The sequence below is a fragment of the Anser cygnoides genome, chromosome 14 (genome assembly GCF_040182565.1).
Source record: "Anser cygnoides isolate HZ-2024a breed goose chromosome 14, Taihu_goose_T2T_genome, whole genome shotgun sequence".
NCBI lineage: Eukaryota > Metazoa > Chordata > Aves > Anseriformes > Anatidae > Anser > Anser cygnoides.
Genome location: NC_089886.1, coordinates 7,404,997 through 7,431,091, shown reverse-complemented (window position 1 = coordinate 7,431,091; position 26,095 = coordinate 7,404,997). Strand labels below are relative to the sequence as shown.

Below are 26,095 nucleotides of genomic sequence, written 5' to 3'. Positions count from 1 at the left end.
CTGCGCCCGACGGCAGCGCCCGCGGCGTGAGGTAACGGCGGCGGGGCGAGATGGCGGCGGCGGGCCGGGTGCTGCCCGCCTCGCCCAACTGGTACTGCAGCCGCTGCAGCGACACCAGCGCCGACGGCCGCTTCTTCGGCTTCGCCGCCAGGCACCGCATCTGCCTGCTGGATGTCAGCAGCCCCGCCGCGCCCGCCTTTTACGGTACCGTGGCGGACCGGAGGGGGGGCTTCGCTGCCCCCTCGCCTCACGGCGTGGGGGGTAACGGGAGGGGGGTGAGGGGGCATGGGGGGGGGGATTAGGAGGGTCTGGGGTGTGTGGGAAGGCTCGGGGTGCTCACGGGGCTTCCCTTGGTTGCCGGTGCAGGAGAGCTGATCGGGCACACGGACAGGGTGGCCGCCTTCGCCTTCTGCCGGCACCCCGCGCACGGCGGCCTCTGCGCCAGCGGCTCCGACGACGGCAGCGTGCAGGTGTGGGACGCCGACAGCCTGGGCCCGCTGGGAGAGCACGACCTGCACCAGGTGGGAGCCAGGAGCTGCCGGAGCCCGCCCTTTTATATCTCAGGTGGGGGGGGGAGGGTCTCACGCTAACCCGAGGCAAAATCCTGAAGTGGTGAGGTTAGAACGGATAAATGCTTCTGGATAGGTTTTTTTTCCTAGCCTTAGGTCTGCGTTGTTGTTACAACATCCTCACAAGCCAAGCAGTGGGCAGTCATCAGAGCTCTGTGATCAAGCATGCCTGTGCTTGTAGCACGTGCTCAATGCCACTTCACCCAGACCATGCCTGCTTAAAATCTTTTCAGCAAGTTATCATCCTGCACAGGACGGGGGTAAGAACGTACACATGGACAGCTGCTGTGACTCAGGATGCTGGCAAATAAGTCAAATGTGCAAAAGCCCAAAATAATTGAAAAGGTTTAGAACTAACCCAACTGATACTGAGGAGTGCTCACAGAGTATTTTCTGCTTGTGTTCAGTGTTACATGATTTCTAGGTAGCGAATGAAAGCAGGCTGTTAGGTTATTGTTGTCTGTTTTCCATCCAAAAGAAACCGCTGCTAAATGCACTTCATTTTATTCTGTGCTTTAATTCTTTAAACGACCTCCAAAATAAATTCAGTGGCCAAGCATACTAGACAGCTTTAAATGTATTCATTTGTCTTTCTTCAGAATGCAGTTTCAGCGTTGCACTGGTCACCCCTTGTGAAGGATTTGATTGTATCCGGTGATGAAAAAGGGATAATTGTTTGTTACTGGCATAGCAGAAGCGACAGCCAGCAATTCTTCCCAGAGCCTCGGACAATTTTTTGTCTCACTTGTTCTCCTCATAATGAAAACCTCGTGGCTGTTGGGTAAGTATGTTTTGCTTCCCATTCTTCTTCTGAAAGGTTCTTGTTTGGATATTTTGCTGCACAATTGTAAGGTTATTTTTAAGAGATTTTGGTGGCTGTTTTTTTCTTCTGGCATACAACAACTTAGAAATAACATTTTGATTAGTAGATGTACAAGGTGTAGAATTCTGTAACAATTCACAGGACCAGGTTTGGTTTTAATCCCTGAAGTTACTGAAAACTTATCTTTCTTTAATAGACTTCACTAGTGTTTGTCCTGGTACAGGTTACTTCATCTGAACAGAGTTGCATAGTTCTTATTGAGCCATTGTCAACCATTGCAATTCCTGTCCTTTGCAAACCTGAGACTGTATTGAACCTGAAAGCCCTTTAGACTTGAGAATACAGTTCTCTTGAGGGAAAACAAAGACAAGAGAAGGGAGGGAGTAGAAGCAACTTGTGGTAAAAAAAAAAAAAGTTTTCCTTTTGTAAAAGCCACTGTTACTTTTAAAGTTTCTGAAAGCTGTATTGCTAATAAATTGGTGTCATTCTTGAAGCCAAATGTACTGTGTGGTTGCACATCTTGAAAAGAAGGCAGCTGCATGTATGCCAGTGCTCTGCTTGAGCTGAAGTTGACAACTATTCTCATTTTGCTTGTTATTTAACTTCTCTTTCTGTAATATGGAGATAGTGATCCTGGTAAATAGCTTGGTAGCCAGGTTAGATGATGTTCCGCAAGGATCCAAGAATCTAGTGGTTAATTGAAATCTCTGTTTTTAGGTACAAGGATGGCATGGTGATTGTAATTGACATCAGCAGGAAAAAAGAAATTCTTCATAGGCTAAGAGGCCATGACGATGAAATACATTGCCTGGCCTGGTGCCCTGTGCCTGGTGAAGAAAGGTTACCTGCTTGGCAAGATGAACTCCAAGGTACGTAGAAGTGATTAATAGTTTGTGAAATGCTTTTTAGCTCACATAATGTCCTAAAGAACTGAATTCCTTATAGAAAGTCAGTAAGTACCTAATCAGAGGCAACGTATGAGTTCAGTTAAAGTATTTTCTGATACAGAGCAATGTATTTTCAGGTAATTTTTACAGAGCTTTGAATTTTAGAGTATAATAATTTGACTTCTATGGTATTTCCTTCAGGAGAAGGTGAAGTTCCAAATGGGGAGCTGAGTCAAGATACAGCTGCGAAGAAAGGTTGTTACCTGGCTTCAGGAAGCAAAGATCAGACCATACGAATATGGAGCTGTACTAGAGGCAGAAGTAAGTAAAATTAATACTGTGAGATAAACAATAGCAATATGGGAGAAGAGCTCCTCTCTAAGTGCAGGTTTCATTTGTAGTTTAAAGCGTGGGGAGTGTACTTAAAGCGTCAGATTTACAGGGCTTCTTTTTCTGTCTGATTTTGATGTACAAAGTCTAGATGATCCCTTTTGGTTCTGTAGGTGTTATGACTTTGAAGTTGCCACCCACAAAGAGAAGAGGTGGAGCTATTGATCCTGCTGTCAAAGAGCGTATTTGGCTGACTGTTCACTGGCCTTGTGGTCGTTCCACAAAAATTGTATCCAGCTCCTTTGGGTAAGTAGGACACGCAGCCATTTGGGTACAGACAGTAACTGTAGGTTAATTTATTCAATACTGAAGGAAGAACTGGGTAGGAAACCCTGACTTCTCCATCTTTTTCCTTTCATGATCTAGCTGGAGACAGGACAGGCCAAGAGTTAAAGTGGGAGTTCAGACTTCTAGAATAATATTATTTGTCCCATTATTTATCCTATAATCTAACTGAATATCAACTGCTAATGGTACTGATTGTGATTTTGCCCATTTAATGGGAGAAAATGGCATGTCAGTCTTCAATGTGGTTAAGTATGGTTATCTGTAGGGTCTTGTATATCTCTGTATAGGGACGTGTAGTGCATGTGAGTCTAGATTTAGTATGGTATTACTCTTACACTTGCAGTATGTTCATATGTGTTACCATCAACAGCCTGTGTTACTGTTTTGAAGTGAACAATGAAGTATACGCTTTGAATTTTGCAGAGGAGAACTGCTGCTCTGGGATTTGACCCAACCTGGAAAACGCAAGTGGACGCTTTTAGGATCTTCAGAAGGACAAAATCACTCCCGTATTGTGTTCAATCTGTGTTCCGTGAAGCATCAAGACAAAGAGCTGCTTTTTTCCATTTCAATGGATAGAGATGTAAGAACCCGTTTTCAAATTAACGTAAAAATAGCAGTGGCTATACAGTTTGACTGAGTGAAACTACCCCTTTTGTAGCTATATATTTTCTCCTAAAGTGGGTTGATCTCAGCATTTTATAACGTGGCTTAAAATTTGTTCTGAGCGCAGGCTGTGCGTGTTTTTGTTAGTTTGTAAGCTCAAGCTTTTACCATCATGGACCAAATGATTATGCCCCTCTGGACTTGAATGGTAAACATTAAATAATGAGAGCTTACCGTGTTCTTTCTGTATATGTCACTTTAATATGGCTTTATTTTCATTCCTAAATTCATTTACAGTACTGACTTATACAAACTAAAGCTTTTTTTTTTTTTTTTTTTTTTTTTTTTTTTTTTTTGCCTTTTACAGGCAGCAGAGAGCCTCCTGTTTTGAGGTCAAAAGAGGACCATAGTATTAAAGCATAGTCATTTTGTCTGCTCCATTACAGTCTTCCAATTATTACAGTCATCTGTGACATACTCCCCTGGGTGGAAGTGGCATACATTGTCTTGAATTTGACCCTCTGACTCTTCCTCTCACTTGTGCTTTGTTTTTTCCTTGTCATACCGGTCACTACATTTACCATTCATTCTTTCTTAAATATTCTTTAGGTGAAGTGCTGGGACCTATCAACTCTTGATTGTAGCTGGACAATGCCCTCGCTCGGGGGATTTGTCTATAGTCTTGCCTTCTCCCCGGTGGACCCAGGCTGCCTTGCCATCGGTGTAGGGGACAGCATGATCCGTGTCTGGAATACTTTGTCCATGAGCAATATCTATGACGTCAAAACCTTCTGGCAAAGCATAAAATCCAAAGTTACGGCAGTAAGTGTGCTTCTGATTCCCTTTTTTTTCTTGTTTCTTCTATTCCTCTTACTCTGTTTTTCTTTTTGAAGAAAGTTTGTCTTTCACTCTGAAGAAGGTTTTTCCCAACCAAATACATACAAAGCCAACTTGTTCCTTTTGTGCTCAATTCTTCTGGTATATAATACATGTCAGAATCGAGCAACACGCTTTTAGACCTTTTAATAGCCCTAGAAACTTCCTTACTTTTTTGGTTTTATGCACCTTTGCGATTGTTCCTTGCTTCATCCATGGTTCTCCTTGCTCTGGTAGGGGGTTTATGACGTGCACAAAGCCTGACATGGATGTCTTCAGGTTTGGTTTGACTAGTGATTCACCAGAGGCTAACGTTTGGTAAAAGGTGGCAGCCTTAGAACATGGTAGATACTCTTGTTTGTACCAAAAGATTACTCACTGTCCTATACTGTTCTTGTAATGTAGATATAAAGTAGTATTTTAATGGTTTTAGTACCTTTCATCTCGTCCCAATAACTGATCATGGGGAGAGTCTTTGATACTCATTGTGGAGTGATCAAATCAAGTGGCTATAGTTGGAAGAGTGGATATAAGGGACAGTCCTTGCTTATCGGTTTCAGTGTTTAATTTTTTGTTTATTACTTAGAAATAAATTGTATGTGGCTTGTGTAATTTCGTGTCCCTTTCTAATTTTCTTGCAGTTATCATGGCATCCAACTAAGGAAGGTTGCTTGGCTTTTGGAACAGATGATGGAAAAGTTGGCATATTTGACACCTTTTCCAGCAGGTAAGAAAGAAGCTTTCTAGTTCGTTAGTGTCAGATCTTGCTGGTGTGTCACTATGCATTAGGTGATGTGGTCATTCCTGAGGTATATGTTTGCTGTTAGATAAGAGATAGGATTAAATTAAAAGCAGTCAGATGGATTTTCAGTGTATCTTTTCATCTCTTCATTATGTCTGGTAGCTCTTAAGTAACCTTGCTCAAATTGCATAACCATCATGTCTTGGAGGTCATCAGTCAAGGGAAACTTTAACTAGAAAGATGTTATCAGAAAATGAAGAGCAACATGCGGGTGCAGTTCATCAAGACAGTTTTGTTCTGTTTCTAGTAGTGTTCTACAGAAGGTGTTGTCCATTTTCACCACTGGAATGTGGTGCTTTGATTTATTTTATTTTCATCTGTATTTCCCTTTGCTGAAATTTGATTACCCCTGCTTTCTTATATTCCTGCCCAGTGCTAAGAACAAGCCACCTCAGATCTCCAGTACTTACCACAAGAAGACTGTGTACACACTAGCCTGGGGGCCTCCGACTCCTCCTCTGTCTTCTGGTGAGTCTTGCAATGTCTCGTGACAAAGTAGGACATCCGCACGGAGCCCACAGATGCCATGAAATTGGTGTGCTTTCCTTCCTTAGGAAAGACAGCCCTATTTGTTTGGTAGCCATCCTTTCAAGCCACTAAGGATGTGTTCTGCTAGAGGAATCGTTAATAGTTTTGCAAGGGAGCAAAACAATCTGTTCTAGTTCTTGAATTCCAGTAGCTTTAAAGGAAGTAAGTGGGAGTGGAGTACACCACCTCTGCACTTACCTCAGGGTATTACAAGCAAGTAACTGCATGGACTCTGCAGTAATTGTTTAGGGTCAGATGTGGGTTCCGTAGCTCCATAGATATGTTTCTACCATTCAAACTAAACAGAATAGCGCCATTAGCTCCTCTTATACAGCTTATTTCTTTTTTCCACTGACCAAGCTTTAAAGGGAGTATAAATATGTGAAGCGATTGTACTATGGAGATATCTGGAAATGAGAGGTCATTTCAGAGGATTGTATTGTGAGAATTTCTTGCTGCCAGATCTCAGGCAATCAAAGCACATACACAGCTTTTTAAAATAATGTTTGATTTATAGTGGGAGTAATTGCTTTTGCTAAGACTGATGAAGAACATAATATATTTAGTCATTTCCTCTGTTGAATAGGAGAAGGTGAACAACCCTCTGTAACTTTATATAGTTGTGCTGGGGAAGGTATTGTTTTTCAACACAACCCTTGGAAGCTTAGTGGGGAGGCAAATGACATCAACAAGGTCATCAGAGACACTAATTCAATCAAAGTGAGTATGATTTTGTCTTTTTCTATGGATCTGCGGTAACCGTGTCATAGTTCTTGTAGCCCTGTAGTTGTAGGTTTCTGAATTTGCATCCGTGATGAATCTGTAACAAAAAAAAAATATATAAAACCCTCAGTCTCCACGGGTGAAACTCTTTAGACAGTTTATGTGTTTGCCACTGAAAGAGTCTTCTCTTCCCCAGTGTCAACATGGGACATCTGTTCCTGGCATCAGTTACTTACTGTTCTATTTTTCTTCTATAAAGCTGTACATGGCTGTTTAAAATAATTGGTTTATACAGAGCTTTCCAGTTTCAACACAGCTGAAGTAATATCCTGAGTAATGTCATAGCTTAGACCACGTGGTGGGCATGCATGGGTTAACTACCTCAGTTTCTCTGGTTCTTTTGTTGCAAACATTAACTTTTTCATTTTTTAAAATAAACATAGCAGTAGGTAAAGGCATTCATGATTCTGCATGAGTCTATTTCCTGTTACACTTCTGCTAATGCAGAGCAGTTGGTGATAACTGACCATAACTAGTTCTCGGGTATGATTCAGTCATTTCTTAGTTGAAAGGATAAAGGAAGTGAAGTGGGTTAAGTCTTCAGTTGCTGTGAGACAGCATAATTCAACTGAAGTCAGTCAGAATATACTAGATCAGCTAGGTTGTGGCTTCATGCTTGAGTAAAAGACTTGCTGGAAGTTAAGAGACTAATGTCATAAGCAATGAAATAATCATTTTTAGGCATCTAAATCACAGTTGTACTGCAAGTCACTTGCATCCAGATTAGAAAGAATAGGAAGAATTACAGTAAATATTGATTTCTTTTGAAGGGTGGTAGAATTTTCTTGGAAAGTCTGGGGCTTTCTAGGGAGCCTAAGGAGAATTGAGCGTTAATGTCTTACTGGAAACCAGACAGACTTCCTTTGAGACGTTCCACCAAACGGATAAAAATAGTCACTGATTCTTGCATCATTTTGCAGTCCTTAATTGCTCGAGCTTACGTCACTGCTACATAACTCAGCCAGCAGTTTTGTGACTTTGATTCTGCAGGCTAATTGTAACTGTCCCGTTGCTGGTCTTGTTCTGTTGAATGCATCCAAGAAGAGACTTAAGAGTTTGTGTGCTTGTTTCTAATAGTTGTGTCTTCTTTCTACAGCACAAACTGCCTGCACGCACAGAGATTAGCTGGAAACCAGATGGCAGACTCTTGGCTCTTGGCAATGAAGATGGGTATGTTTTGCTTGTAGGTTAAGGTTGTGTATGTGCCGATCCTGAGTCGAGTCACTCTAGTGAAGCGAAAGTACTTTTGTTATCCTGGTTTGTCTCTTTTGTTTCATTGCCAGTGTGCCTGAATTGTGATAATACAGCATTCTTTGCTGATGTTTGGTTTAGTTGCTTGTGACATTGATCCACAGCATCGTGTTAAGTAATTTTTCAGGGATCTAATCTGACTGAAACACACTTTCTTGGTATATTAAACCAGGGTGTGACTTGAATCAGGAAAAGAAAAACTCATTTAGCTATTCTTTTTCATGGATTGTTGTTCTTATGCAGGATAACAACAAGAAAAAAATCCCATTTTCACTGACATAAATTTCTTACATTGCTGTTCTTACATTTCAGGTCAATTGAAATATTTCAGGCTCCAAGCTTGAAGTTGCTCTGCACTATCCAGCAGCATCATAAACTGATTAACGCTATTCGATGGCATCATGAGCATGGGAGCCAGCCAGAGCTGAGTTACTTGATAGCTTCAGGCTCAGTCAATGCCACTATTTATGTGCATAATCTGAAGAGTGTCGTAGGTAATAGTTTGCAAATTATATTCCAGGTCTTGGCATCTTGTTTTGCTTTATTCCTGGTTTGTATTGCCAGCCATACTTTATCATTTTCTTTGTTCTTTCAGAGAACACTTCAGAAAGTCCTTTGACAATAACAGAGCCTTTTCGAACTCTGTCGGGGCACACAGCTAAAATCACAAGTCTTTCTTGGAGTCCCCACCATGAAGGCAGATTGGTATCAGCTTGTTACGATGGCACTGCACAGGTATTTGCTCTACAGCCCCTCAGAAGTGTATTTGTTTTGCTTTCAAATCATCCGTTCTGCAGTATTTTTGAACCCAGCTGACTGAACAACAAAGCTTTTGTGAATTTAACTTGCTTAATTACTGCATGTTTTCCCTTGGCAACAATCTTATTCTGGATAGCTGAAACAGAGAGATACATTTTGCCTTATGTTTATTTCTGGTTTTCCTACACACTGCACAAATGAAAATGTTGCAAAGAAGGCTTTTAGTGCAGACCTATGAAAATTTGTAAAGGGAAGCTGGGCAGTGGATATGTTTTTGTGCCTCACAAACTGATTTTTAAGTCCAGTTGTTATTGTTTTCATATTAGCATTTTTGGATCTTTAAAAAAAAGAAGGATGCAGATATATCATTGCGAACAAAGCAAGCTCTTGAGTTTTCTCCATTTACCTATTGGTAACTGAAATATATCTGTAAGCTCACTAATAAAGAAGATCATAAAATGCGAATCACTGAAGAGGAAATGCAGAGTTTTAAGGGAGGAGGAGACTTCTTGAGTAATTTGGTTTCTTTCTGGTTCATAAGGTATGGGATGTTATGAAGGAAGAGCCACTCTGCAACTATCGAGGGCACCAGGGCAGGCTACTGTGTGTGCAGTGGTCACCAGTGGATTCGGATTCTGTTTATACTGGAGCTGACGACTTTTATGTTCACAAGTGGTACATCTCAAAGCAGGAACATACACGGCCTCCTCAGGGTAAGTATATTCAAACAGAAGATCCTTTCCTGAAGAGGATGTGGGAGCTGGGGAATAGAGGGTTGCCATGAAATGGTAGTAAAGTTTTCTTTGTTGAATTCAAACCTGCCTGCTACCCTTTCAGGGATAAACTGTCCAGTTTTAAATAGAGTTGTATCCCTATTGGAAAACAAAATGTTGATTTTGGGAGGCAGACAGCTTGTACACTAAAAATCTCTACAAATAATGTGAAAGTAATTTTTGTGACCTTTATAGGCAAAAAAAGTATAGAATTAGAGAAGAAAAGAAGTATCCAACCAAAAGTCAAAGCCAAGAAGAAGAAAAAGCCTATAGGAAAGAGTCCCGCCAAACAGGATCTAAGTGATGCCGTGAATGGAGATGAGAGCATGAAGGATGTATTGCTAGAGGAAAATGGAGTGTCAGACCATGAAGGAGAAAAAGAAGCTCGGGAGACGGAGTTGCCTGATAAAGTTTCCGCAGCCGGTAATAATTAAAGTGTCTTAGTTTAATGATTCCCAGACTGCTCAGCCTTCAGAGCATCAGCAAGCTTAGTACTTTCATGCAGGATTTTCTCATAATGTTGTTTTATTGAAGTAGTCCACTTGAAGGAAATAGGAAAGGTGTTCTGAAATCATAATTTTATAAACTAGTTTGGGACTAGTTGTGTTTAAATAAGAGGTTCTGGACTAATGAACAGAATTAACCATGTCTTGAAAAAGTGTCATTTTTGATCAGTGTTGCCTTCTGATGATAAGTCTTGTAATGATAGACCTTCATTAGTGCCTTCTGACATCTTAGCATTCTGACAGTTCTGTAACATTTTCTTATTATTTACTTTCCCTAAAATGCTATTAAGTTCTATGGCAAAGCAAAGCTTACTTTCTTTCTATTTTTAAATTATTGTTACAGAATGTGTATGTCAGGTGTCTTGCTATGGGTTTTTTCCTTTTTCAATCACTTTTTTAATCACTTAACTCCACAGTGTCCAAGGATACATCTTCATCTGCATCTGAATACCCTCCATTCAGTTTGTCAAAGCCTTTTGTTACCCAGAAAGCTACTCCTGTGAAAAAAGATCCACCTAAAGAGAAACCAAGTTAGTATGTTTCAGATTGTTTTGATGCGGGACTGCTAGAATGGAGTTTGGCAGTAGCTTCACTTCTTAATGAGACACCAAAAAGTGGTGGAGAAGGAGATTCTCTTAAAATCTCTGTAATATTTCAGTTTTCTTCTCTTATTTTCCCTGCTTGTCAAGTCAATTGGTGTTTAATGTGGGCTGAGATACTGCCTTCTAGTTGCTAGTTCTTGTCCAGGCAAGATGGGCAGAAAAATAAGCAAAATGATCAGTGTTCAAATGTTGGAATTGTCATAAAAGAGATGCAGGTGGCACTTGAGAATCTGGTTTTTATTTTCACATGTAAGGAACAGGGTTGTTTTGGAGTATGTCTGAGAGTTCTGCTGTAGACTTGTAACTGTGCAGCGGTGACTAAACTGTGACTGATTTTTCAGCTTTTGATGCCTCTCTGAAGAAGAAGAAACCTCGCTCTATTCTACCCTTCACCACATCCATGGATCACAGATCAAAAGATGAATTGCATCAGGACTGCTTGAGGCTGGCTACATGTCTGAAAACCAAAGGTATCAATCTTAAACTGCAGCTTCCTCCATCTGATCAACTGGGTAAAATACTTAGGGGGTAGGTGCTCTAAAATATTCAGAAGTATGTGTCTAAGGACTTGCTTTGGACCACTAGGCATTAACTTTTGGAAATCTTGGCCTTTGTGCGACAAGTTACAGTCTTCTATCTTGCTTCTCCTGAAGTGTTTCAGCATTCTGTAGGCACTCCAGACAAGTTTTGTGTAGGATCCTGTATATAGTAGAGATGGAGGTAAAATTGTTTGTAGAGCTGCAAAGTTTTTTTTCACTTTCAGAAGCACAATACGTGCAGGAGAAAAGCCGCGAGGGAGATGTTTTTATTCTCACAGTATGGTTCCATAGACTCAGAGCATGCAAGGGAACTTGCTATGTTTGATTTGGAATAAATGTTCTGCTCACACATAGTCCTTCTAATCAAGCTTAGGTACAAATTCAGAGTAATGATCTGTGAAAGTGAGCACTTGTTAAATCTCTATACAGGTAAGAAAGTGGAAGATTCAGATATATGCAATAGTTGAGTGTAGTGGAGCAGAACAGTGACTTGGCAGGTCCTAGTTCCCTGTGTTGTATCAAATCTTGAATGTTCATTCTCTTTATCTGTGTTAGATCATAATGAAGATGTGTCCCCTGACCTCGGGGATCGTATCCACCTGGGGCTGTTCGCAGACAGAGCTTCTCTGCACAACATGATTGATGTGGAAGGTAAAGCGAATAATGAGACCAATTTGACATTGTCACTGTGACATTCAAGGAGAAGACAGATTAGGAAAAATGCTTGAATTTTCTTCACTGCAGATTACAGTGTAGGTTTGAGAATGCAGGTCTTTATGAAGAGAACAAAAGACTTGCTTTTCCCAAACAGTTTTTATGGCTTTCAGATGCAAATCTGCAATGTCTTAAGCCAGAACAAATTCATTTTTGCCACTGTATTTTACAATGGTGAATAATGCTGTTGCACTCATGCCGATAAGTAACTAGGAAGTGTGTTTACTTCAAACAGGAAAATATCACTTGGAGAATGGGCATCCCGAGCTCTTTCAGCAGCTCATGTTGTGGAAAGGAGATATGAAGGGTGTCCTCCAGGCAGCTGCTGAGAGGGGAGAGCTGACAGACCAGCTGGTAGCAATCTCGCCTATGGGTATGTTTGTTCTTGTAACACATAAGTAGATTGAATTAGCTGCCAAGGGTCACCTCATTATGATTTCCTGAGTTGGAAACTCACAATTTTTCTGGATTGGAAAGAAGTTGCTTCTTTAACTGCGTGATGGCAAAAGTCAAACACAAATCATGCTTATGACAGAGGAAAAAGACCACAAGCGCCCCTAGGTTGGTATAGCAGAAAATATAGTGCTCTGGTACTTCTCAGAGGAGCAGGCTGTGCTTCCAAGGATAAAGTTGGTACTTTGACACGTGTTGCAGTCCCTCTGGCTTGCTGTTGATTTAAATACGCTTTTGTATTTACTGGTACTGAAATCTTACAACTGTGTTCAAGTCCAAGCTTTTCCCTGTCTCATTTCCTCAGCTTGTATTAGAATGATTAAAAAAAAAGAGAGAGAAACTAATCTGGGGTGGAGAAGAGTTACGTGTTGAAGAAACCAGTGATGATGTCAGTCTTGCAGGAATTCTTCCAGTTTTAAAACTTTGCATGTAATTGTATTGCCTTTTCTTTTGCAGTTGGATATCAGGCTTGGGTTTGGACAGTAGAAGCCTTTGCAAAGCAGCTGTGCTTTCAGGAGCAATATGTGAAAGCTGCCTCCCATCTCCTGTCCATCCATAAAGTATATGAGGCTGTTGAGCTCCTGAAAGTGAATCATTTTTACAGGTTGTTGTATATTTCTGTTTAGATTTTTGTTATTTTCTAGTGGGGTAGATTTCCTTTGATGGTTTGATTGTGAGGTACAGCCATTGTGCTGTAACATCTGCACTGTGGAAGCTGCATGAGAGTGTTTACAGAGAAGTTACCAACTCTACACAGAAGTATGATGTAAAAAAATTACCTACTGCGCTACATATTAATGATTAAGACACAATAACTGAAAAAGAATGGAATAAAACAACGTAGTTCTTGTTTACTCTGAATTAAAACATTTTCTGTAGAATGTTCCCCATGGCGGATTGTGTAGCCAGATACAGGTATTATCAGTTTGGGGTTTCTCAAAGTGTTGGGTGCTTTTTAAATAGGAGATGGGATCTCAAGATGTAATGGCATTGGTTTTCTGATCTAGTGAGACAAGTTTTCTTTTTTGTTCATGGACATAAAATACTTGAGGCAGTTTCTTTTTAAATGCAAGAGAAACTTCCCTTACAAAAGGAGGAGGTATTTGTTTTTTATACAGTCAATCAACTTTTCTGTCTGGTTTCTCTTATGCGCATTAGGGAAGCAATTGTAATCGCTAAGGCCAGGTTGCGTCCAGAAGATCCAATTCTGAGGGATCTCTACACGAGTTGGGCAGCTCTGTTAGAGAAAGATGGTCATTATTCCATGGCTGCCAAATGGTAAGTGTTACTGGTAAGAAGACAGAATTGGTTTAATACCTGAAACAAGTTGTTGACTTTTTAGCAGTAGGATCTGATAACTGGCCTGTTCATTATTTGTCTAAGGTGCTTTCTGAGGCTCTTACTAGACTCCCTGTAGTGTAGTATGAAAAGAAGCACCAGAGGGCAGTTCAGAGCAGAAGGCCCGAATTCCATACTATAGTGCAGCCACCTCTTTTCAGAGTCATTAGTGGAAGTCTTGGGAAACTAGTCTAGCAAGACTAAAATTAAGATGTATGCAAAAAGTCTGTGTGAGCATTCTAACCTTTCCACTGGAAATGTGCAGTGCAGCGGTTGATCTTGAGTTTCTTGTTCCCTTAGCTAACATCCTAATCAGTGGGTCCCCCTCCTCCAATCAGAGTGTTTCAAATTTGTGTCTACCAAAATTACTAACTGTGCTTGAAATATTTTGGCCTGGAATAGTGTGGTGGCTTTGCTTGATGTTGATTGCGGCTTTGGCATTTTTGGAGTGTTCACACTTCTGAAAAGATTCAGCCAAAATCCGGACAAATGCTCTAATCTTTGTCTTTGAGTCTGTTTTGTTGTATTACTCTTCTAAGCCATGCATGGCGTGTGTGCCGCCATCCAGACCAGTATGATGAGCCACTTTCCCTCTGGAGCTTTGCATTGGATCAGGCACCTCTGTCTCTAGCAACCTTTTTTAAAGCAAAGTGATGAGAACTCTGACTCCATGTGGAAAATAAAAGTTTATCTTCATTGTAAGTTTGTGCTAGAACTATTGCAATACAGTTTCTAAGTGGTATCTTAGTACTAACCTGAGGTCAATTTGCTTGTATCTCTTCAGTTATTTGGGAGCTTCCTCACCCTATGATGCAGTTAAGGTGTTGGCAAAAAAGGGGGATGTGACATCCCTTAAAGCTGCTGCTGAGCTTGCTCTGTTATCTGGAGAGGAGGAATTGTCGGCAAGTTTGTCTTTCAGATGTGCCCAAGAGCTGCTGTTATCCAGAAACTGGGTTGGAGCTCAGGAGGTCCTTCAACAACAGAAAACGTTATTTGTGAGTCTGGTTCTTTCCTTTCTGCTTCATTTTAGCATTGTCTCTCTCCAGATTAGCTTGATTAACTTTGCACCTCTTCCCATATATTAACAATCCACAGGAAGTCCTGAATGGGTTTTGCCTCAAAATATTTTACTAAAAGTTTGTGCAATAGCACTTTTAAAAATAAATAAATAAATGCATATTTGCAGAGCAGAAGGGGCGTGTGGTAAGGAGGCACATAGATAGGCTCCATGCATCTTAAGTATGTAAGAGAGGTAGTAGAGGTTTCTCTATTTTTTGTTTGTTTTTGTTGTTGTTGTTATTGATGTATTACCGTTTTCTTACTCAGATTTATTTTAATTTATTTATTATCAGTACATAATACTAATCAGAAGAAAGAGGTAAAAGGTGGTGTTCAGTGTCATTCAGAGTGAATGTGCTCACTGTAACTCCATCTGCTATTACAGGTTTAATCCAGGAATTCATTGTTGTGTGGATTGTGAAGCAGAAGGTTACTTTACTCGTTTTGAGGCTTCCTTCTGACCTTAGAGCCTCTTGGTCTGTCAGCATTTTTATTTGGTAGCTGCTGTTGTGAAGCACCATCACCAGCAAGCTGCTACTAGCCACATTTTTAACTTTGACCGCTTCTATAGTCAGTAAGGGATTGTTTTTTGTTTTGCAACAGCTCAGTGCTTTTTTTTTTCCTCTTTTTAAAGGGGCAAAGACTTGTTTTCTGCCTCAACGAACTGCTTTGCAAGTGCCTTAGTGAAAGAAATCCCTGTAACCGAAAGAGCCCTGTGCCTCCCTGTTACCACAGCTGGGAGCTGAACAGAGATGCCTCATTTTTTGACATGGTGATAGAAGTGTGGCAGAAGGTGTTGGGCATGAACACTGCTGAAAAAGCCACGTGTGCACGGGAGCAGCTATGCAGCATTGAGCATCCTCCTTCTACCAGCAACACCCACCCAAAGCAGGTAATTGGACTTGGATCTGTACACGCTAAGCCTCGCTACGGCATGTGCAGTAAAACACAGCCATGTTGTGGTGTTGTGTGAGCTGTTTCCAGGGGACTGCTTTCTGCATCCTGCTAAAAGATGAGGTTATAGTCTGAGAGAGGTAGATGACAGGCACCTGGGGCAGCTTCCATACCTACCAGTTTGTTTCTGCACAGGGTAAGAACGCACATATGGTGTCAGTGATGAGCACTGAGATCACTGACGTGCTGGCTGGGTGGGAGTGACTGGCATAGCTGAGTATTCTCAGCAGTGATACGGGGTTTTGTGTAGAACTGTCAGGAGAAGCAGGAGTGCTTGTCAAAATATCCTGGAGTTCAGAAAGTCTGGTCATAAGCTGGTGCTCCTGCAACTCTCTGACCTCAGTGAGTCACTGACCTTTGATGTACAAATTAGTAGGACACATGCAAGCACAGTTGCTGATTATTACAGTGACAAGTCACGTAAAAGTGCTCTGATTTCCTACATAAACTATGTAAATTGCATCATTGTGGAAGTTGCTTTTGAGCAAGTTATGTGCTTCTGGACTTTTCTGTAATGGTTTTAACCAGTGAGTCATTCGTGCTTAGCAGTAAAATTATTCATTGTGCTCTCTGCTGCTTCCTCTAGGTGCTTTTCCATATCTCCCATGACCTGACCCTTGCAGCACTGAGCTATCAGGCTGCCGCTTGGGATGAAGCAGTGAAAAGTATTCTTGGTGCTGTGACCCGCAGTTACGATGCCGGCAATTTTACTTTGATGCAAGAGATTTGCAGTATCTTCCTTCCTGACGGTAAGTCTTTTCTAGTACATCTCCTGGCACTGACAAATAAGGGGATCTTCAGAGCTATGTGCCCATTATTATTACTAGGCATAATATCAGGAGTAAGATATTCCCGTGTATAAGGAAACTTGGCTTTTAGCAGTGTACCGCTCCCATGCTGAGTTCACTTCGTTGTCTATGGAATCAGGGTGGTGCAAGGGCTGCTGGGAGATGAAAATTCTTGACTGGAAGGAAGCTCAGCAATGTCACCCAGTGGTGGTGACGTTAGAAATCCAGCACGCTCTGATCTGTAAGGGAGATGGGCACACTGGAAAGCTCTGTTCCTCTCATAGTTAGAAATCACTCTGGGCTGTTCTTCCCTTTCTTCTCCAGAGCATGCTATGCATTTATCCTGCAGCTCTTATTTTATAATCTATTTATAATCCTTTTTTTTTTTTTTCATTATTAGGCTGTGAGAACCTGAGAGACAAACTGGACAGCACAAATTCTCAAAGCATGGCTGCTTGCAGAAGTTTAGAGGGCTTCGTGGCTTATGGACTGCTGTATGATCTGTGGTGGAACCCACCCAAAGATTCCACCATCTCGCAAAAGACTGGTTTGGATCCTGTGCTGTGTCCCAGTGAGCAGACAGCTCTTGAGCAGAGTTCCATTTCAGGTCCCTCCTCTCCTGAAGATACTCCTGATCAAACTGCAACTAAGATGGACAAAAATCTCAACAATACAACTGAATTTCAGAGATGTGAGCCAGGAAGTGACTCGAGAACTAGCTCAGTAGATTGGGTAGACAGACAGTCAAAACTGAATGGCTGCAAAGTGCTTCTTTCAGAAGTGACTGCTCCTTTACAGAACACACAGAGAGATATAGCTGAGGTCCAGCAGATTTTAGCAGACATGATACACCAGCATCAGCAGCAGAGGAATGATCTCCAGGAAAGCACAAACGGAAGTATCCAGGAAGGCAACCTGCCGCAGAGTTCAGAGAATGAATCAGATAAACCAAGCTCTGGCAAGAGCCAGATAAACTGGTAAGCTTTCAGAACGGGAACAAAGAGTTTGAAAGGTGTTGCTTTTTGTTTGTGCAGCGGGTTTCTTGTTTAGCTCAGATTCCCTCTAATCTCAGGCTCATTGCCCAGGGACACTTTAACATACTACTGCTCAGAAGTTTTGCATATCCCAGGAGCACCACCACATGCATGAACTTAACACAGCTGAACACCTTTCTGATGCACAGGCTGTGTTGATACAGTGAGCAAGCAGGGCAACTTGAAAAGGGGAGGATAATGAAAAGGACAACCATGATCTAACAGTTCTGTCTCTTCGTTGAACAATTATTTGGGACTTCAGCAAGAAAGAACTAGAGGGTTCTTGTCTAACCCTCTCCTGTGCTCTGACTACAGTAGGGAGGAGGCTATGTGGTCATTTAAGCAAAACAGTAATCCATTACACCTGCTCTTTTCTTGGCAGTAAAGATGAAGTAAAGGAAACAATTACCCTCCCTGAGCTAACGAAGCGCCTTCTAGAAGCAAAGCAGAAACTAGCAGAATTTCCAGACAGTTTAAAGGTAAGTTTTCAGAAGAGGTGGCATGGTTCTGAAAGAAGACAGTCTTTTCGTAAGGGGAGTCTCATCATATAATCCTCCCCCCCTTTTTTTAACGTAAGGTAAGGAGCAACAACTTTCTTTGTGCCACAGTTGCACTCTAGGTTTGTAAGATAAAGGTGTCTTACTCTGCTGCCTTGGTGCTAGCAGTGTAAATACAGACTGGCTCACATACGTGAGCAGAATTATCCTCCTTTTCACTGGAATCATCCTCCTTTTCACTGACTTGATCCTATGGCAGCTTTGAGAGTTCACACATCTCCACGCTGTTGGAGAGCGCAAATAAAACTTCTCACTCGGATATCCTGGCTGAAACTCTCTGATGGGATTACTTTTAAAATACTTGATACTATGTTTGCAAAAACAGTTTTGATAGTTGAGTCATGAATGTCAAGTATAAAATGACCTGTATTGATCAGAAACTGCTGAAACCACACCATGTGCTGGAAAACCATCTCTCCTAGTCTGCCTTGTCCCCTCTCTTCTCTAGTCTGTTAGATAACTGAAGGTAATCACAGTGATAGTGCGTAAGGCAACAAACTTGGTTATATGTGCTAATGTCCTAGAAGAACAGGAAAAAAAAAAATCTGATGACTGTCTCTTCCAAGGCTACACTTTTTTTTTCTTTTTTTTTTTTTCCAGTTCTTTCCCTTCCCTGATGTGCTGGAGTGCTGCCTTGTACTCCTTCACATTGGATCCCAGTGTCCTCCTGAACTACGTGAACAGGCATTGGATCTCCTCAGGAAACACGGTACTGCTACCGTTTACGAGAAGGCTGGCAGGAAGTTCTTGACATGACGTTTTGAGACCAGGCACAGCTCCTTAGAGCTGCCCTCAATTGCTTAACACCAATTAACATCACCAAGGCTGTTCTTCCTTCAACCGAAGGTTTGTTTCTATGGATGTGGTTATTGATGACTACTAGTTTGGATAAAACTACAAAAAAATCAGGTTTATATACAGACACTCATGGTCATCAACTACTACTGAAGAGATTGTTGTTAGAGAACTCAAAAGCAGTAGAATGTGGCCTTGAAACTGTATACAGGATTTTTGTATTGTCTTTTTTTATTTGTTGGAAGTTAAGCTAAGGAAAACTCTTGGAATTTATGTTCAAGAGAAACAGTTTTGAGCAGCTATATCAGTCTTTCAGCAGAGGAAGAATAGGAGCCACCCTTCGGAAAAAATAATGGTTCCTTTAAGTAGTCTGACCCTACAACCAGTATTGTTCTTAAAAGCATTGTGAATTTATTTTCCCTCCTCTAAATAAAGTGTTCTACAAGCAGGAATTGGCATTTGATTTGATGAATATAAATTAATGTCAATCAAGGGTGAATGCATTAAAAACAAGTCTTTTTGTTGTTTTAAGTACAACATAAATTGAACATGCTAGATAGAGCAAGTATTGTGTGCTATGACTTAAACCTTGTGGAATGAAGCCAAGTATACAAGTTAAAAGGGAAGGCAAGAGTTGTTACAGTTGATTCCAGCATAACTGGCAAGAGATAAGGGACTTTTCCAGGTCAGGAAAAGCTGAAGTACCTGTTCCTGACACTGTCCGTGGCTGAACTTTTTTTTTTTTTTAAGCTATAGTAAAGGTAAATGTGAGGTTCTAGTAGGTTCTATAAAGGTGCTGCAATTTAAGCATCTGAAGTGATCCTAGATTATGGAATCTTGAACATTCAACATTTTGACCAGTCTTAGAGCTTACTTAAGGCTTTTCCCATCTTAACATAAAAACTAACTCTTCCTCAAAAAGCAAGCCTGTAAAAGCCTTAGTGAATATAGCATCTTAGTAATTTCTAGAAGCAACTTAAGTACAGCAGAAAAAAATAATGGGATAGGAGGTCACAGATTTATAAAGTTGGTAAGTACAAAGATTTCTCTTTAAAAAAAATACTAAAATCAAGAACTGTTCTAGATTCTTGTAGTCAGAATGCAGACTTGACACTGATACAGTTCCTGCTTCAAGGCATGTACAGCATCAAAACAGTTCAAATAGCAGTAGATAAAAGTAAGGGGTCATACCAAAAGATTAATCCACCTGCAGAATAAGCTGGTGATTTGAATTTGCTAAATTCTGTACGAAGCACTTAAAAACCAGGAGGGGGAGCTACTGCTTAACCAAACAGCTCTCCTATTAAGCAAAACAACTAGTCAAGATGAAGCAGTAAAACTTCACAGGAGCAAAATGGATTTGCCATTTCAAGTGGCTAAGCTGCACTGAAATAGTCCATAATTCTGCATCCTGTGCTGACAGAAGAGCAAAAAATGAGTATGAGTACATTTAAACTCAAAATTATTGTATAGTAGCTGACAAAAGTTAAAAGCCGATTTTATTAAGAACTACTGCAGTAGCACATCATAAATAGTAAAAGAAGGAAGAAACTTGAGCATCTTCCCTCTCTTGGATGCAGGTATCACTAATTCAGATTACAAATCCTCAATTCTGAGGAATTTTAGTACTTGATGGAAAAATCCAAAACAAGGCCCGTTTTAAAAAAATTTATTTTACAAAAGTTAAAAACAAGTACTATTTACAAGCATTTTAAATACCAGCTCTAAACCTTCACTCCTAAGTAAGAGTTAAGCTTGTTTAAAATGCATTTTACGTTTATCATGTCCAAAAGATTTAAAAAAAAAAAAAAAAAGAAATGCCATTACCAAACTGTTGGGGAAGAAAAAACTATTGTAGAATGGCTTGAGTTTTAAAAGTCAGAACCCCACGCTGTTCTTCCATCCTCTAGCTGCTTTTCAGCTGTTTATAATGAAAAGGAAGGGAGCTACTTTGTCACTTCTTAAGCATATGGTAAAATTAGGGACTGGAGAAGTAGGGGAGAAGAGGGACAAGTGTTTATCCATCTGCTGAACTAGCTGTGTTACAACAAGAAGAATAAAATTTGTAGGTCTAGCTGAAGAAGACTGAAGTCAGAATACTGGTCCTGTCAAGAGGTCCTCGAGCAAAGGTTAACTTAATCTACTTCCAGAACAGTTTATTAATGCCTGTAAGAACTAAGGCAAAGCTCAGTATGAGTCAAACCTGTACCATACAGAATTAGAAACTATGGAGCAGATCAAATCAATTCCAGTAATATCCATCCCCAGTGTTGTTAAAGCAAATCTCTGAATAGTTTTAGCTGCAAGGATCATTTTTAATGTCATCCTTTCCGAAACCTCCGCAGTGATCAAAGGGAACAATTTCCACAGGCTATACAAAGATAAAAGAAGCAAACCATGAGGTGAAGCTCTGACCCTCACAACATGCAGAAGTTTTAAAATAAGCTTTCTAAAGCACAATTTGCAAATTCATGTGCGTGTCTGTGTCCGATTTCATTGGATTTCCAGACCCTTAGCTTTACTGGATATTCTACTCTTAAGTCTTCCTTGCAGATTCTGTACAGTATAAAGAGGAAAAAAAAGAGGTATACACAGTTTCTGTCTTTTGCCCTTCGTATTAAAAAGATGGCAAATCACAAATGCTGGCATTAGGAATTCAGTCAACTCTCTCCTTCTGGGTTTCAAATGAAGATGCAGCTCTTCATTCAGCAAAACCGAAGGCCTTCTGCAGACTGTGTACTTTAGATGCCTTTTGAAACACTCTTAGGGAAAATAGTTGAGGACAGCAGCTGCCAATACAGTAACCATGTTCTGCTGAGGGGTACCCACTTGTCATGGCTGCATGTTGTTGATAATAGCCAAAATACTCATTTTTTCTTGGGCTGAGTCCACATCTTCATTTTGTTTCTGAGCCACTCCGGTGCCAAGGCCATACAACCGCCCACAATACTTTGCATCATCGATCGTATCCTCAAAAAACAACTGCAGAGGGGGGAAAAAAAAAAAAAAGAGGCACAATTAAACAGTTCCTGTTCCTTCCTAAACTGGAAAGCACCTAACCTTAATTAAGGAGCTTGTCTGAAGTCAGCCACCTCTAGGATTCAGCGTGGGAAGTAAAATAAGGACTGGAAAGAAGTACGAACAGAAAAAGTGTGTGCCAATATCAACATTTCCTATTATTGACATTTTGAAGTGCGGCAGCCACAAGGCTCAAACAAAAACCAAAAAAGCCAATGACATCAGTTGTATTGACATTGATGGATAGGGACTGGAAAGAGAACCAGAAAGAATAACGCACTACCTCTTTCATTCTGAAGAATGCCATTCCTGTGAGAAGAGAATCTGATCCCGCCTGGTGCTGTCTTCCAATTCGCTGCAAATCCAGCTGATCTGCCACCTCTTGAAGGCCACCCTGCAGTGAAAACAGACCAGACTCTGTTTTGTACGAGCCCTGTCTTACCACAATTGCCACACCTCTCCAAAACACAAGTGTAAATATTGGAAGCAGTTTCCAGCAACACGCGCCAACTGTGAGTGAACTAAAATGGTAAAAATCATTCAAAAATGCAAAAATACTCTCCCTAAATTTAGGTGCCTTGCTTTCCTGCTGCAGATACTCAAAATATGACTGTATATTCACAGATTACAGGTGCTGCACCTTTCCCACCCTTTCCTGAAACAAGGCTGTGATTCAGTAGATAAATTACTTTCTACCCTCTGAGTGTCTACCAGATAATCAAGTCACGCACTAGTTCGTGTAAAACAAAATGCTCCACCTTGAGTAGGAAAAAATAAAGAATACTGAATTACAGCTGCCCTCTGAAATTAGCGATACACAAAGTTACGCAAATGTCCCCTACACGATAAACATACTGAAAAGCTTAAAACTGGGAAGGCAGCATCTATTAGATACGAACTTAGCCTAGGTGTGTGTGTGTGTGACTATTCGCTTTGATACGCACTCCAGCTTAGAGACAATATACGTGGCAGTTCTGTCATTTGCCTTACTGCCCATGTGCAGCACTGATATCTACCCAACGCTTGTTTGCTGGGGAGACGCAAGTACCTTGAGGTTTTTGCAGCTCTTCATGAGGTACTTTACATCGTAGATAGATGGAAAGAAAAGGTTCAAGATATGGAAAAACTCGTGTTCCTCTTCTGGCAACCTGGAATCTGTCAACAGCTTCACCATGTAGCCAAAGTCATAACCACTGAAACCAAAAACATACAGAACCTAGATAAACAGGCAGCACCTGTACTCGTCGGTACTAATACCACATTTTTCACAACACAGTAGTTTTCAGTAGGTTTGGAGTTTGCTTTTTAATATCCTATAGCTTTCAAACCTTAACATATTCTGATATTCATAAAACTCCAGACAACATGGAAAAGCACGAAACCCCCTGAGAATCTCTTCCCACCTCCTCCTCTCTCAAGTCCTTTCACTTGCAGTGATACCAAGGACAAGAGGCTTTGCAATCAAGTTGCTTGAAATACTGCAAGAAAGATACCTTAACTACAGAGTTCTTCCTCTGTGCATACACACAAGATGGAAACTGAGAAGAACACCAACATTTAAGGCAGAAGAAACAAACCTTACTTTGCAACGCGCACAGGTTAACAAGTTTGAATATGACTGACAACACTGACACCTTTTTTTCGCCATAGAGGCGGACTGTAACAGCAAATGGATTTGCAAGCAGCGCATACCCAAAATTCAGACCACAGTAGGTGCTAACATAAGTGGTGCCACTTCTTAAACTTCGCCTTCAACTTTACACTTAAGAACTGCAGAGCTGCTAAATCTTAAAAATCTCATCATTGTCCATAGACCAAAGCAGCAGTATTTCAGCCAAAAAGAGATTTCATACCCTTGTAGCATCAGTGATTACCTCCGACCTACCTGTGAAACGACAGCCATTTCACACTGTCACTAAGGACGACCCCTGAAGTCATGAGCAACTCAGCAAAATGCAGGGTATCGATCCCTTCTTCTTCGTGCTTCTGGAACTGCAGCCCAGAGCTTGCGAGGAGGTCTATGGAATCCTGAGAGTACATATCTTCCCTGAAGGAGAAAAGCAGCTTTGCACTTGAAGCACTAACAAGTCAGCCCTTTCAGAAAAATTCCCCACCTGCTGCATTTTGGAAAACTGGAGTGACCATTAGGCTCTCTCTCCGCATCTGTCTCTCTAGAAAATTCCTATCAAATCACTTTCAATATGATCATTGCACCCTCCCACATACAAAACAAGCTGTTCTGAAATCTTAACTGGACTGCAGTTAGGATTTACACTCCTTATAACAAGATTCATCCCCTTGAACAGCTGTGACAATTCCACTGTTTTTTTTCTTTAGATGCCAGTTTATATTTTAGCATGGATCTGCAAAGAGAGATTCTCCTTTTTGCTGAAAACAGCACATCCATTTCTTTTTAGCAGGAAGAGATGGATTTAATTGTTTAAATGATTATACAATATAGAGAGACAGATACAGAAAGTGTATAAAGTTTAAGACCATAACATTTTTCCAGAAGCCAAATTTAGGGCACACAGAACTACTGGGCATAGGCTATTTATGAAGGGAAAGGGTATTACAGACAGTATTTTAGAATGGCTTTGACTTCCAGAAATATTGCAACTCCTGTCATGCCAAAATAGGGTTCCATAAAATCAGAATCTGAATTGTTACTGCTCAGAACCAACCACCGATGACAAACACACGGACGGGCTTCTGCATTTCCCAAAGACAAGCACCACTTCAGCAGCAGTGGGCAGACTATTCCCTAGCTCAGAAGACTCACGTAAGGTTGAACTTGAAGTTAAACTGCCAGGTGTTGATCCCGGAAGGATATTCTCCTTTCTCATTTGTGAAAGTCAGGCCCAGCTGGATAATTTTCAGAAGGTCAACATTGCACCGAAGGAGCTGATACTGATAGTCGATGGAGCTGCGGAATTCACCTATTGGCCTTACAACAACCCCCGGAAACTCTGTGTCCTGGGAAAGAAGAGCAAATCTTATTTCATCACTTGTTCCACCAGGAGAATGTTCAATTCCACACTTGCAGGTCTCAACGCTGCATTCTGTGAATCCTTCTATAAAAAACTCTTATTTTTAATCCTGTTTCATATTCTATTACGGATACTACACTGTTACAAGTGTTCTTTCATTTCCATCTACTATGTGAAAACTCTTTTACTTAGGCAGTGATTGTGTGCTATCTTTGCTGAAACCCAAACTTTTAGACTATATTTACTCTTAGATTACATCACGTAACTTCTACAGCATACACGAAAACTTTCATAAAGAACCCAGTGCTGCATATCTTACAACATTTCTCTCTTGCCCAATGTCTTTGTGTGTCCACTCCTACAACACAGCTATTAAAACAGGTGATGAACACTCTCAGTGAGATGAAACAGAACTCAAATTGAAGCGAGAGAGCTCACTTCCTATCAGCATATGGCAACAAAAGATTCTATTTACTTGCACAACTTTGTTCTACGTTGGATTTTACAGACCCTAAAGGGACGTGTATTTTTATGCCACACTTTTATAACAGACTTCTCACATCTTTAAGTTTAGTAACCCCAATCAAAGTTGGCATAACTTACAGTACCGTAACTAAAAACATGTATGGAACTGACCAGCTCCTGCCAAGTGAGTGTAGGCTATTAAGAGCAGAGAATCCTTCCAACCGGAGGATATTCTGGTCTTCTTAAGTAAAACCTCCTGGAACACACTGTCATATCTACAGCCAGAATATTTTTCTTCCACAAGAATCAACATCTGACCACACCAGAAAGAGACACTCCTGCTAACGAGCTGTCACTGGCAGGTTTCTCTTCCTACAGTTCTGCGTCAGTTTCCATAGCCAAAAGGGGAAAGAAATTCAAAGGACAAATACGGCGGCAGAACACTAAAGACTTTGTACATCTGACCCATTCCATTTTCTATTGCATAGGCTAACACACATTGAATGACTAAATATTAAATTAATCCAGTTGTTTCAGGTGGTCTCTCTTTCCTGCCTATCAGTCAATCTGAACACGACATATGCACTACGTTCTGGAAATGAACATGAACAGCTTTCTAGTTTTTCACCACTTCTAGCTTAATTTGGTCAGGAACAGGGGAAATCGTTTCTTGCCCAAGAACCAACTAAATCCCCTTCCCCACCCAAAACCCCTTCCCTGAGACAAGCAGATCACGTATAAAACATTTACCATCGCGATGTAGCTGTAACTTAGCACAATCTCTCGGATTTTCCTCATCTCCTCTTCCAGATTGTTTGCCCATACTTCGCAGATAACCTGGCTGTTCTCTGCAAGGGCTGCAGGCATTTTGCAGCGACCAGGGCAAAGACAGCCGGTGAATTCAGATGGCAGGGCAGAGCTGCAAGCTGCACGATCCAATCAGCGTGC

The 26,095-nt window shown here is 40.9% G+C and overlaps 2 protein-coding genes across 2 annotated transcripts; one reads left to right on the top strand and one right to left on the bottom strand.

Annotated features, from left to right (window-relative positions):
• The first annotated feature begins 1 nt into the window (after position 1).
• Positions 2-19,126, top strand: GEMIN5 (gem nuclear organelle associated protein 5). The gene is made up of 28 exons (XM_066977226.1): positions 2-204; positions 367-521; positions 1,169-1,350; positions 2,110-2,261; positions 2,481-2,600; positions 2,783-2,915; positions 3,381-3,540; positions 4,173-4,385; positions 5,081-5,166; positions 5,615-5,709; positions 6,356-6,489; positions 7,649-7,722; positions 8,116-8,297; positions 8,399-8,538; positions 9,104-9,275; positions 9,531-9,758; positions 10,258-10,371; positions 10,785-10,913; positions 11,538-11,633; positions 11,932-12,069; positions 12,606-12,753; positions 13,308-13,427; positions 14,272-14,482; positions 15,181-15,438; positions 16,087-16,249; positions 16,689-17,265; positions 17,705-17,801; positions 18,480-19,126. Exons 1-28 carry the CDS (start codon positions 51-53, stop codon positions 18,633-18,635), a joined length of 4,587 nt encoding a protein of 1,528 aa, XP_066833327.1. The 5' UTR covers positions 2-50; the 3' UTR covers positions 18,636-19,126.
• A 1,201-nt stretch (positions 19,127-20,327) lies between these two features.
• On the bottom strand, positions 20,328-26,066 carry CNOT8 (CCR4-NOT transcription complex subunit 8). The gene is made up of 6 exons (XM_013176015.3): positions 25,898-26,066; positions 24,475-24,668; positions 23,578-23,739; positions 22,741-22,885; positions 21,976-22,086; positions 20,328-21,656 (listed from the first exon to the last, which is right to left on the bottom strand). The coding sequence occupies exons 1-6, from the start codon at positions 26,012-26,014 to the stop codon at positions 21,507-21,509; spliced, it is 879 nt and encodes a 292-aa protein (XP_013031469.1). The 5' UTR covers positions 26,015-26,066; the 3' UTR covers positions 20,328-21,506.
• Positions 26,067-26,095: the final 29 nt, after the last annotated feature.